At 39.9% G+C, this 12,983-nt stretch overlaps 1 protein-coding gene across 7 annotated transcripts in view; it reads left to right on the top strand.

Annotated features, from left to right (window-relative positions):
• The window catches only part of TSC1 (TSC complex subunit 1), a 62,672-nt gene that overhangs the window by 20,688 nt on the left and 29,001 nt on the right, over window positions 1-12,983 (top strand). For all 7 annotated transcript variants that reach the window (XM_023730842.1, XM_023730839.1, XM_023730841.1 and 4 more), the window contains 5 exons: window positions 856-959; window positions 2,012-2,164; window positions 4,355-4,499; window positions 6,372-6,526; window positions 7,098-7,171. In XM_023730842.1, coding sequence (XP_023586610.1) covers window positions 856-959; window positions 2,012-2,164; window positions 4,355-4,499; window positions 6,372-6,526; window positions 7,098-7,171 — 631 coding nt within the window. The remainder of the gene's footprint in view (window positions 1-855; window positions 960-2,011; window positions 2,165-4,354; window positions 4,500-6,371; window positions 6,527-7,097; window positions 7,172-12,983) is intronic.

The following is a 12,983-nucleotide window of genomic DNA, read 5'->3' as shown; positions in this document are numbered from 1 at the left end:
TTAACTTCTTTTTAATCAGAAATATAAATTTAAACACTATCCCTTTTTGCTTATTAGGCTGTTCAAAATCAAATATTGATAATAGAAATGGGCACTGTTAGTAGGAGCATAAATTGGTATTCAGCCTTTTTGGAGTATCCATTATCAGTTTAAAAGCACATACTATTTGGCCCACTTAAAAGAACCTGTACTTCATTATAGCCCTGAATGAAATATAGTGAAAAATTGGAAAAACCCAAATATCATTTAATAGGTGAATGATTAATTATGTAGAGGCGTACAGTAGAGCAGTATGAGGTCAGTGAAAAGAATGAGATAAGCTATATGTACTGACATGGGAAAGTGTCTGCAATACATTGTGAAGTGAAACACACACACACACAAACTGTGTATATGTGGACAGGAGGGGAGTGTGTGTATGTGCATGCATGTGCACGCATGTGAGGGAGAGAGAGGATGCAAGCAGAAGAAGGTTTGAAAGGACACTTAGGCAAACTTAATTTATCTCTGAAGAGTGGGTTGGGAGGCAGGTTGTGAGGAGTACTTTTATATACTTTTATGTAGTCTGGCTTTAAACAGTAGACATGGATTTTTTTTTATTTAAAAAATCAATAAAAAATAAAAGATAGCATTTTGTATGCTTTTATGAATATTTAGGCAAATAAGTTTAGAATTATTCTATTGTTAGAATAGATACAAATAAATAAATTTAAGAAGGCAGAAATACAGTTCTGCATATAACTTTGGGTAGCATATGGTGACACAGTTTCTGAATTTTGTGACAGGAAACTATTTGAGGTAAATTTAGAATGTTAGAAGAAATAGCTATTATAAACTACGCTTCTCTTTATGTAGACCGAGGTCCTATGCTTGTAAACACATTGGTGGATTATTACCTGGAAACCAATTCACAGCCAGTATTGCACATCCTGACAACATTGCAAGAGCCACATGATAAGGTAACTGTTGAAATGTAAGAGTAGAGTATTTAGTACATTCTCTGAAAGTGGTGTAACAGTGTCTATGCAGATCCACTGCACAATTTGTCCAGATTGTATTCCTTAGACTTCTTTATTCCGCGGATGACATCGTTCTCAAATTACAACTGCGTATAATTTGCAGGACCCATGTTTCCTGAAAAGTTTACAAAATAAAACATACTTCAGAGATTTCTTTAGATCTTGTTGTTTAAAGAAATTCTATAATTCTAATACTATAATTAATTGTACAGGGACACTTTGACTCATAAGGTACCCATCTTTAAGCTCTTGTTTTGAATTGGATTTTTAGACTTTTTTCAATATGGGAAATTCTGTAAGCATAGGTAACTAATGAGGCTAGTCAGTGTTGTTTCCCAGCACCAGGCACTTGGAGGGCTCCTTTGTTTTGTTTTGCTCTTGTGGTTTTGTTTGTTTGTGTGTTTTGTAAACAGCTAACAAAGCTTTGTAATTGCAGACTTTGGTAAGTTTTGAGTTCATATATGAGGCTGACCTTACTAGGATTTGAAGATCTTGCAGTTGTGTACCTTTTATAACAAATCTTGTATTTTTTTTTGACTCTGGGCTGAATTTTAACTTCTTTTACTACCTGATTTATATTTGGAGCCAAACTGTGCAGGCTGGGCTACTGTAGCAGTAAGTGGCTGCTTCAACACTTCCTGCTACAGCTGATCCCCTCCCAGCTTCAACAAGGTACCCTGGCTTGGCACTAATGGTTATCTTAAGAAGTGACCTATTTGAGAGGCATTATACTGGCATTTCCTCTCCTTAGCATACCTGGATTATGGGGACCTTTTTTTAGGAATTGCAAACCGGCTATCTCTCAGGCCAAATGCAGAAGTGTTTTATTTGCTAATTTGATTTAAAAAATGTTGTATTTGATCTCTTTACCTGCTTGGCCCTTGCTTTATATCAAAGGGAAGACTTGGGAGACTGGCGTGTATCTTTGCTCCCTTAATTTGTGTTAACTTCATACATTCATCTGAGGATTTCCTGCTCTTTTCCTTGTTCAGCACCTCTTGGACAAGATTAACGAACATGTGGGCAAAGCCACCACTCGTTTATCCATCCTCTCTCTCTTGGGGCATGTGATACGACTGCAGCCATCATGGAAGCACAAGCTCTCTCAAGCACCTCTTTTGCCTTCTTTACTAAAATGTCTCAAGGTAGGATGTTTACAAAGATCTGAATGAAGTTACTTTATGAATATAGTTTCTGAAATTTTGAGCAACTTAAAGCGCTCAAGCTAGATTTTAACTTTAAACAAAAAAAAAAAACCCAAAACTGGGGCCATCGAGTCGATTCCGACTCATAGCAACCCTATAGTATAGAGTAGAACTGCCCCACAGAGTCTCCAAGGAGCACCTGGTGAATTCGAACTGCCAACCTCTTGGTTAGCAGCCATAGTACTTAACCACTACGCCACCAAGGTTTCCTAGATTTGTCTTTATAGAGTTTAAAAAAAAAAAAAAACTTATAGGCATTTGGTTTTTCTCAAAGGTAGTGTTCAGAGTTGGTACTTGATGAGTAAATTCTCATGTTTCACTCTGACTGTTTAATGTTTTTTATCCAAGCAAATATAGTGAAATTTAGTCAGATTGGTTCAGAAATTACATTATTCCAGACCTCTTCTGTGTCATCTCTTCTAGTCTTTCCTCAGTTAAAAACGCACTGATTTCTCTTTTGGGAACCCCCGTTTCTTATTTTTCTTTTAGCTAATAGGATGGTGGTTTAGTAGAAGAATGGCTTAAAGGTTTTTTTAACCTTAGGAACATGTTCTGTTGTAGCTATAATTAAGGTTTTGTTGATAGAAGGCCTAATGAATTGCAGTCTCCTTTTTTTGCACTAAATTTAGTGCATTTTTCTACACAGGGAGTCATAACCTAAATAGAACTTTATGGTTTTAGTTTTGACAGTGGCTTGCTGAAATATTCAGGGCTATTTGCTTAATCTGTTTTAGTTCCTGGACTTGCTCCCTATCTATAATATAAGAAAATGTGGTTAATATTAACTGCCTGTACCTCACAGAGACATGAAAATACCCAGTAGTATTTGTTGGAGGATGGCATTACCTTTGGATTCATCTGACACAGCACCATGCAAATTGATTTTTGTCTCTGCCAGCAAGGGGTAACTGTGTTTTATTCTCCCTAGAGGTGGGTCCCAGGGTGTCACATTGTCAGGGCATCATAAAAATGTTCATTTAATGTTGAGAAAAAAGGAACAATTTTTGCAACTTAATTTTTTTTTTAATTTAAATTGAGAATATTATCCAGTTTTGAGGCATAGTATGTAGTTTAGATTGCAAAGCACCATCTCTTCCGAAAGGGTAAGCTTGGAAATGAATCATGGACTATTGCTTAAGTCTTCAGTTAGAATTTTATGATAAACTGAACTGAGGTTAGTTCCTTTTTGCTGGAACTCACTGTTTATGTGGTAATATATTCTCCTTTCTCCTACCAATATATTACGTTCTTCTTACCAGATATGTCTGCCGTAATAAAAGGCTTTGTGCTTGGCATAAAATCTAAATATATTTACAACTTTATTTCCAGACTCGTAGATTCCTTTTATAATAGGGATAATGGCTGGTCTTAGCCTGCATTGGTAGCCTTTTGATTAATAGCTTGCTTCTTAAATCTGAATTTTAGTTAGTTGGCAAACATTAATGATTTAATTATAGGTCAGGTGAGCTGCTGTAGCTAGTCTGAGTTGATCCATTATCCATTAGGTATTAAGTGTCTTCAGTTAGCCTAAAGTTATTTGACCTGATAGGCATGGTCCAGAGGTCACCATATTGTCTCTTATTTGCTGATCTGTAAATACTGCTCTGAAGGTGAGCCAGTAAGTAGACTTGTTAAAGCTGTATTCATTTCTTCTTAAATTATATTTCTGTTGTTGTAGCCTTTTGAAAAATAGTGAATTTTTTTGTCAGTGTGTAGTGATTTTTTTAAATTGACTTAACAAGAAATAAATATTTTAGGATTTGGATGAATGAAGGAAAACAACAACATTCTCCTGTTCTGTTAAAAAGCAGAACATCTTGATGTTATAAATAGGGCATCCTAAGGCTTTAGCACTTGAGAGTCCCCAAGTCAAGTTTAAACTCATCTGCTGGTTGAGTTTGAATAGGTGTATAAATGGTCTTCACCGACTCCTTAAAGTAGAGCTAGTCTTCAGTAATTTTCCGGTTGAGTCTGTTTCAGTGTTGTCCCCTCAGAATCCTTAGGGGAATGAGTATGTGAGTGAACTTCTAATTTGTGGTTCCCTCATTATTTACAACCTTTTCATATACCACCTAGTGTTAATCCTGTGTCTGACAGGTTTTTCTTCTTACTTGAATTTTTTTCCTGCAGACTGACACCGATGTAGTAGTCCTCACAACAGGGGTTTTAGTGTTGATAACCATGCTACCAATGATTCCACAGTCCGGGAAACAGCACCTTCATGACTTCTTTGATATTTTTGGCCGTCTTTCATCCTGGTGCCTGAAGAAGCCAGGTAAAGTTCTCCCTATATACCTGTCAGATGTTAACAGGTGAATGTTTTCAGTATTGATTAATAGGTCGTACACTGTAAAGGAAGGACATTATGGCTGAAATGGGTGATTTTCACTCTTTAGATGAGGAAATATCTTGGGTGCTTCCATTGTAGGCATTTGTGTAAGAAGCATAACTATTAAGATACCTTCTTTACTCTGGTTGCTTAAAAGGATTTGTTAGAGAGAAATTGAGTGGTAGGATGTAAAACTTTCTAATTATCAGTAGTTAAACTAAAAAACAACTTTAATCTAGATTGTAACTGTATAGGACTGAACTTCTGAACATTTTTCCTTACTCTGCCGGTCTGCTATGACAGACACAAACTTCCAGTTCTGAGAGCCTGTTCCTTTTGTATGTAGAAGGAGGAGGGAGAATGCAGCATGTTGTAATTAACATTCTAGTTTCAAATGCTGCGGGGTTTTTTCCATATCGGCAGGTAGCACAGCTCTATCAGTGTGACTCAGAAGCTATAAGCATATGAAATTCAGAATCTTTTGTTAATCCAGCATGAGATACTGTCATGGATTGAATTATGTCCCCCAAAAAATGTGTGTATCAATTTGGCCGGGCCATGATTCCTTGTACTCTGTGGTTTTCCTATATGTTGTAAATCCTGCCTCTATGATGTTAATGAGGGAGGATGAGTGGCAGTTGTGTTAGTAAGGCAGGACTCAGTCTACAAGATTGGATTGTATCCTGAGGCAGTGTCTTGAGATATAAAAGACAGAAGTGAGCAGTGAGACAGGGGGACCTCATACCATCAAGAAAGCGGTGCCAGGAGCAGAGCGCGTCTTTTGGACTGGGGTCCCCTCGCTGAGAAGCTCGTAGTCTGGGGGAACACTGAAGAGAAGAAGGCCGATAGAGAGAAAAAGCCTTCCCCTGGAGCTGATGCCCTGAATTTGGACTTTTAGCCTACTTTAACTGTGAGGAAATAAACTTTTCTTCGTTAAAACCATCCACTTCTGGTATTTGTGTTATAGCAGCACTAGATGACTAAGACATACCCATACTGAAAGAGTGAAATGTGTAAGACCTGTGAAACAGAATACTGTGGCTTCCTGTACAGGACTAAATGACCAAGCACAGGACCCATATGATGCCAGCTTATTTAGTAGGATCTTTTTTGGGAGAAGGAGTGGTCTATCTATTATTATGGAGGAGCTTTACGTATATTATAGACATGGGGTTTTCCATAGATGTAGATAAGGCTAGAGTAACTGAATTTTCGATTTCTCCCACTCAGTAGTGTATACATAGCTCTTTAATTTCTGGATAATAGTCTTTTCACTCTAGCTTTAAATTTACATAGCTAAGACTACATACTGATTTTAAAAGGCTCTCACACATTCATTCCACAATTATTTAAACGCCCGTTACACACCAAGTACAAGGCATGGAGGATACAGAGGTGAGTAAGACAGTCCCTGTCCTCAAAAAACTCATGCCTAATTGGGCAATGGAGAAGTGGAATTACAAGTTTTAGGAAGAACAACTGTCATTATAAAGGTAGTTCAGTATTGTGGGAATGTTTGGAATCCTTTTTGGGGGAGTACTGGAAAGGAAGGCAGAGATTAGATTACTAAGAGTCTTCACAGGTCACACTAAGTAGATTGGATTTTATCCAAAGGCCATAAGGAGCCATTGATGGATTTTAAATAGGGGTATCTGGTATGTTCAGATTTGCATTTTAGAAAACCACTGACTTGCTCTCTTTGGAGCGAAGCGGGAGTGAATAAAAGGTCATGCTGGCAGCCGTGTATTTGTGTCTATTTTGCACATACCAATCGTGTGTCTAACTAAGAGTCTCCTCTCAATGGTTTCCTTTTTTTAGGCCATGTGACAGAAATCTATCTTGTCCATCTCCATGCCAGTGTTTATGCTTTCTTTCATCGCCTTTATGGAATGTACCCTTGCAACTTTGTCTCCTTTCTACGTTCTCACTACAGTATGAAGGAAAACTTGGAGACCTTTGAAGAAGTGGTCAAGGTAAATTAAAACTGCTTCTTTATTTGATAGCATACTGTTTAGAGAGGCTAAATTTATAACCTTTTGGATTAAGTGGTCGATAGGAAAATTTTGAAAAGAAATTCAACCTTTTTATAATAGTAATAGCTTTATTGAGATGTAATTCACATAGTTTACAACTCACCCATTCGAACTGTACAATTCAGTAGTTTTTAGTATAGTCACAAAATTGTACTGCAGCCACTTTTACAGAACATTTTCATCACTCCAAAAAGAAATCCTGTATCCATTAGCTGTCACTCCTCATTTCCTCCTTCTTTTTCTACCCCTCAGCTGTAGGCAACAGCTAATCTACTTTCTGTCTCTATCAATTTGCCTGTTCTGGACATTTCATACAAATGGTATCATATGATACATGGTCTTTTATGAATGGCTTCTTTCACTTAACATACCTAATGATTTCATGATTCATTCATATTGCAGCATGTATCAGTACTTTGTTCCTTTTTATTACCAAATAATATTCCATTGTATATATATATATACCACAGAAATTCAGCCTTTTTTAATTTGTCAACCCAAACTCTTCTAGCCAATGATGGAGCATGTGCGAATTCATCCGGAATTAGTGACTGGATCCAAGGACCATGAACTGGACCCTCGAAGGTATAGTAACTAAACTAGTGATACAGAATTTTATTAGTTTCCTTTATAGTTACCTTAATATTTACCTCTATTTTTCTAAGTTTAAACCAATCTTTTATTTCTTGATCTCGCTTTGACTTCCTTTCCATACAAAAGTTCTATGACTGCATTATTTAGTCTCTCTTTTTTGTTTTAATGTTGTCATCTTTTATGCATTGACATCTTTGTTTCCCTATTTTCAGTGTTTTAGCTTTGATTTATGTTTGTGACTTCCCCATCTGGGTTGATATCTGGTTGTTCTGTCCTGTGTTCTAGTCTTGGGTTGTTATCTGATGTTACTGATTTTCTAACCAGAGGACTCTCTAGTATTTCTTGTAGTTTTAGCTTGGTTTTTACAAATTCCCTAAACTTCTGTTTATCTGTAAATGCCCTAATTTTGCCATCATATTTGAGAGACAGTTTTGCTAGATATATAATTCTTGGCTTGCAGTTTTTTTCCTTCAAGGCTTTATATATGTCAACCCACTACCTTCTTACCTGCATAGTTTCTGCTGAGTAGTCTGAGCTTAGTCTTACTGACTCTTCTTTGTAGATAACTTTTCGTTTATCTCTAGCTTCTCTTAAAATTCTCTCTTTATCTTTGGTTTTGGTAAGTTTGATTATAATATATCTTGGTGACTTTCTTTTGGGATGTACCCTGTGTGGGGTTCGATGAGCTTCTTGGATAGATATCATCTCGTCTTTCACGATATCAGGGAAATTTTCTGCCAACAAATCTTCAACAGTTCTCTCTGTGTTTTCTGTTATTCCCCTGTTCTGGTACTCCAGTCACTCATAGGTTATTCCTTTTGATAGAGTCCCACATAATTTTTACGGTTTCTTCATTTTTTAAAATTCTTTTATCTGATTTTTCCTCAAATAAGTTGGTGTCAAGTGCTTTATCTTCAGTTTCACTAATTCTGACTTCCATTGCCTCAGTTCTGCTCCTATGACTTTCTATTGAGTTGTCTAATTCTGACATTTTATTGTTAATCTTTTGGATTTCAGTTTGCTGTCTCTATGGATTCTTGCAGCTTATTAAATTTGTCATTGTGCTCTTGTATAACCTTCTTAAGTTCCTCTGTTGCTTTGTTTATATGTTCCTTGGCTTGGTCTGCGTTTTGCCTGATCTCCTTCCTGATCTCTTGAAGAGCTCTGTATATTACTCTTTTGAATTCTACGTCTGGTAATTCTAAGGCCTTCTCTTCCTCCAGGAGGTTTCTTGGTTCTTTGTTTTGGTCACTTGCTGAAGCCATCATGGTCTGCCTCTTTATGTGATCTAACATTGACTGTTGTCTCCAAGCCATCAATAAGTTACTACATTGATTTTATGTTTGATTACTGTGTTCTAGCTTCTTGTTTTGTTTTGTTTTGATATGCCCAAATAGGCTGGGTGTGTGAGCTATTTTGATTATTGATGTCTTCGAAGCTCTCGTGTCCTGTCACCAGGTGGTATGTCACACACTAGGTATGTGAACCCAGGAGTCCATTTACTTTTCTTGTGTGCATTCAGCTGAGGTGTCCAGGTCATCAGTCACCGAGTGTGTGGTGCAGGCTCTCATCTACAGTCCTAGATGGGCAGGGCTACGTAGGGATGACTGGAGCAGGCACAGGTATCTGGCTGCAGTAGGGGGTTATGTGCTGAGCAAGGTAGAGGGCTGACGGCCGCCCCTGAGTACCTAGGTGGAAGGCGTGTCCCTGTTCTCTAGAGTGTGTAGGTGGATGGATTTTGCATCCGAACTTTGGGCACCCAATGCTGTTGGCAGTAACGACTAGGAGGCACCACTTATTCTTGGACCCCTGTTGTGGGTGGCTAGGTGGAGTAGGTGAAGTCATCAGTCCTCAGGCCCCTGTTGTGGGTAGGTAAGGACCCTGCATAATGGGCAGGGTGGTGTCAAATGTAACAAATCTGCCACTCCTCTTTCGGTGTTGAAAATCGGCTTCAGGTATATACCCTGTTGTACTGTGCTAATGAGGGCGTATGCTGTTAAAATGGGCCCACCCAAGTCTAGGCAGGGGTGAAAGGCATTCAAAGTCTGTGGACCCCTTATGCCTGCGCCTAGGCAAAGGGTCTGTGCCTGCCCTGAGTTCCCGGCTTAGGGGAGCTGGCAGATTATTTTTTCCTGTTTGTTAGTCTGTTCCCTCTGCAAAGCCAGGAGAATGGCTTGGGGCGCACAGCGGCTCTCACTTCTGGCCCAGGGGCAAGGCAATCGCTGAAGCCAGACTGGGATTGGAGCAGAGTGGGGAGGGGCTGGGCAAACAGGAGAGAGGTACCTCCCAGAGGGGGGAAGCGCTTTCTTAATCCTGCTCGATTGGTCAGATGCCTGCACTTAACTTTCAAAGATTCAGCACTGCTTCTCCCTGGTTCCGGAGACTTGAGCAGAGTCTCCACCGCTCAGTCTCTCTAGGTGTGCAGAATGCTCCCTGAGTGCCACTACTTGCCTTAGCCTGCAGGGCACAGGCCAGGTCAGGTCTGGCAAATCGTCACTGCTTCTGAACCCTCTCTCCCTCCCCCTGCCACTCAGTCTAACTCCTCAACCTTATCTTTGATGTTCAGGGCTCCTAGATTGTCATATATGATTGATTTGCTTGTTTTTTCGGGTCATTGTTGTAAGAGGGACCACAGGAAGCATCTGACTACTCTGCCATCTTGGCCCTGCCTCTAGTGATACAGAATTTTAAAGAATCTCTTGAGAGATTGAAAATGTAATCTAGGAGATGTCCCTATTAAGGTATTATTTGGGAACACAGATTTTCTTCTGCTTATAGAATCATTCCATTTTGAAGTACTTATACAACTTTGTTTGAGTTTAAAACATATTCCTAACAGATAGATGGAGAACTAAATACTGTTTTATTAGAGAGGTGGACTTTTCAATGCAAGTGCTTGCCCCGCAGAACCCCAAGAAAGCTTACACCTTGGTGGTTCCAGTTACAGGCAGTCCCTGGGGTTATGAACGAGATCCATTCCTAAGTGTGTCTTTAAGTCATATTTTTAGGTAAGTCTGAACAGGTGCATTAGTTCTTATTTAACCTTACTTTAGTGCAAGAATGGAGCCCTGGTGGCACAGTGGTCAAGATCTCGGCTGCTAACCAAAAGGCTGGCAGTTCAAATCCAGCAGCTGCTCCTTGGAAACCCTATGGGGCAGTTTTATTCTGTCCTATAGGATCACTATGAGTCGGAATTGATGTGACAGCAACTGGTTTGGTTTTTTTTGGTTTATTGCAAGAAAGGAGCCCTGATGGTATAGTGGCTAAGAGCTTGGCTGCTAACCAAAAGGCCAGCAGTTCGAATCTACCAGCTGCTCCTTGGAAACCCTATGGGGCATGTTCTACTCTGTCCTATAGCGTCGCTAAGAGTCAGAATCGACTCAGTGGCAATGGGCTGGTTATGGTTAGTGCAAGAAAAGGCTCAAAGCCTTGTCAATGATTTAAAAACTGCATGTGCAGCAAGTAAAGGTGATTGTGATGAAGAATTTGTTGTGAGTAGGAATTGGTTCAATCGTTTCAAAGTGGGCAATTTTACATAACATTAAAGGCCAAGTATGAATTGTCTGTAAGTTGGACATTCATAACCTGGGGACTTACTGTATCGTGCAAGGCAGGAGGTGAATTGTATGGCTAAAAACAGGTAGATTGTAGAAAGGCTGTATATCGAGTGGTTGGGCTCCCTAGGTCCCTTTCTTCATCCTGCATAGCTAGGTGACTATCATTCTTACTGAGGCCCCTGTAAGAGTTTCCTGGTATATTCTCTGGAGAAACTGAATCTAGAGAGGCTCCTGATTTGAAGATACCAGCTATAGTGGAGGGTAGAGCTGAGGTTGAGACTGGAAAGGAGAGAATTAAATGAAATTTTATATACTGAGCTGTGAGAAGCTCAGCTCCCTCCCCCTGCTTTTCCCTGGCCGCTGCTAGGCTTATGCTCCCTAGGCAGAGGATTAAACTCTTTTTGGAGAAACTGACTCACAGATACTGACATTTGGTGATCCCCTACGGAAAAACTGGCTCACTGCCTGATCCCCCTATAGTAAATCTCATCTCTCCACACACCCTTCCTCTTCTGTGCAGAGTCAGCTTAAGGTAATTTATTGTGAAATATATTGTATGTAGAAAAGTATATAAAATGTATATGTAAAGTTTAATAATAACATGTGAACACCTATGTAGCTACCACCTAGCTTAAGAAATAGAACATTAACCATACTTTAGAAGCCCTCTGTATAACCTTCCCCAATTGTAGCCGTCTTTCCCTCTTGTCCCCCATTCTGTGGAAGAGGCAACTACGTTTCTTGCTTTTATGTTAATCATTCCTTGCTTTTCTTTAAAGGAGCCCTGGTAGCGCAGTGGTTAAATGCTCGGCTGCTAACTGAAAGGTCTGTGGTTCAAACCCAGCAGCCATTCCATGGGAGAAAGATGTGGCAGTCTGCTTCCATAAAGATTACAGCCTTGGGAACCCTATGGAGCAGTTCTGCTCTGTCCTGTAGGGTTGCTATGATTCAGAATCGACTCAATGGCAATGGGTTTCATTTCTTTTGTTTTTATTTTCTTTATAGTTTTCCCACATGTATTGTTTTATTTTGAAAAGCTGATTAGGAAGCCAAGCCTGGCTGAGGAAAGGGCAGTTGTCACTACTAGATGAAGGCTTCCAGAAGACAAAGGGATGAACATAGTGTCTGAGTCTTGGTCTGACTTCACCTTCTTTGAGAGTTTATAAGAGCCTTTTCTGGGGAGGTCAGTGGGCAAGGCCACGAGTGAGTCCTGGTAAACATAAGGCTTACCCTAGTCAGAACATCTGGCAAGGCCTATAGTGAGGGTCAGGTACTGGATGTGCTGCTGAAATACGGTCAGAGGAGGCAACTGCTCTATCTTTTCTTCTAAGCTCACATGGCCTGCTTCCAGCTCTCAGGAATATGTCAAAGCAGAATACTTCTGTGGGATGAAATGAATGTCCTTAGCTGATCTAGACAAAGAAGGGAGAGTAGGAACTTCATCAGCACATGATCAAGACAAGCTAGGTACAGACAAGATCTAGGCCAGGATCACCTGGACACTGTCCTCTGGTTAAAAAGATAGCAGGAATCTTGATGATGGCCTGCAGTGTATCTGCCTCTTGACACATCTCTGTTCTGATATGGACTGATTGTCTTCTATGTCTGCTTACACAGTTGTCATCTTATTCTCCTGGGGCTTCCCTTTGCGCCTCTCCTGTGTTGTTGTTGTTAGGTGCCCTTGAGCTGGTTCCAACTTGTAGTGACCCTGTGTACAACAGAACAAAACACTGCCCTGTCCTGTGTCAGCCCCACAGTCGTCGTTATGCTTGACCCCATTGTTGCAGCCACTGTGTCAGTCTATCTTGTTGAGGGTCTTCCTCTTTTTCACTGACTCTCTACTTTACCAAGTATGATGTCCTTCTCCAGGGACTGGTCCTTCCTGATAACATGTCCAAAGTACCTGAGACGAAGTCTTGCCATCCTTGCTTCCAAGGAGCATTCTGGCTGTACTTCTTCCAAGACAGATTTGTTCATTCTTTTGGCAGTCCATGGTATATTCAGTATTCTTCACCAACACCACAATTCGTCTTTGGTCTTCCTTATTCATTGTCCAGCTTTCGCACGCGTATGAGGTGACTGAAAATACCATGGCTTGGGTCAGGTACACCTTAGTCCTCAACGTGACATCTTTGCTTTGTAACACTTTGACATGGATTGAATTGTGTCCCCTAAAAATGTGTGTCAACTTGGCTAGTCCATGATTCCCAGTATTGTGTGATTGTCCACCATTTTGTCATCTGATG

Source organism: Trichechus manatus, unplaced genomic scaffold, assembly GCF_000243295.1.
Source record: "Trichechus manatus latirostris isolate Lorelei unplaced genomic scaffold, TriManLat1.0 scaffold00038, whole genome shotgun sequence".
In the NCBI taxonomy this organism is placed as follows: Eukaryota; Metazoa; Chordata; class Mammalia; order Sirenia; family Trichechidae; genus Trichechus; species Trichechus manatus.
The sequence above is the reverse complement of the archived record's forward strand: the minus strand, read 5'-3'. Positions and strand labels throughout refer to the sequence as shown.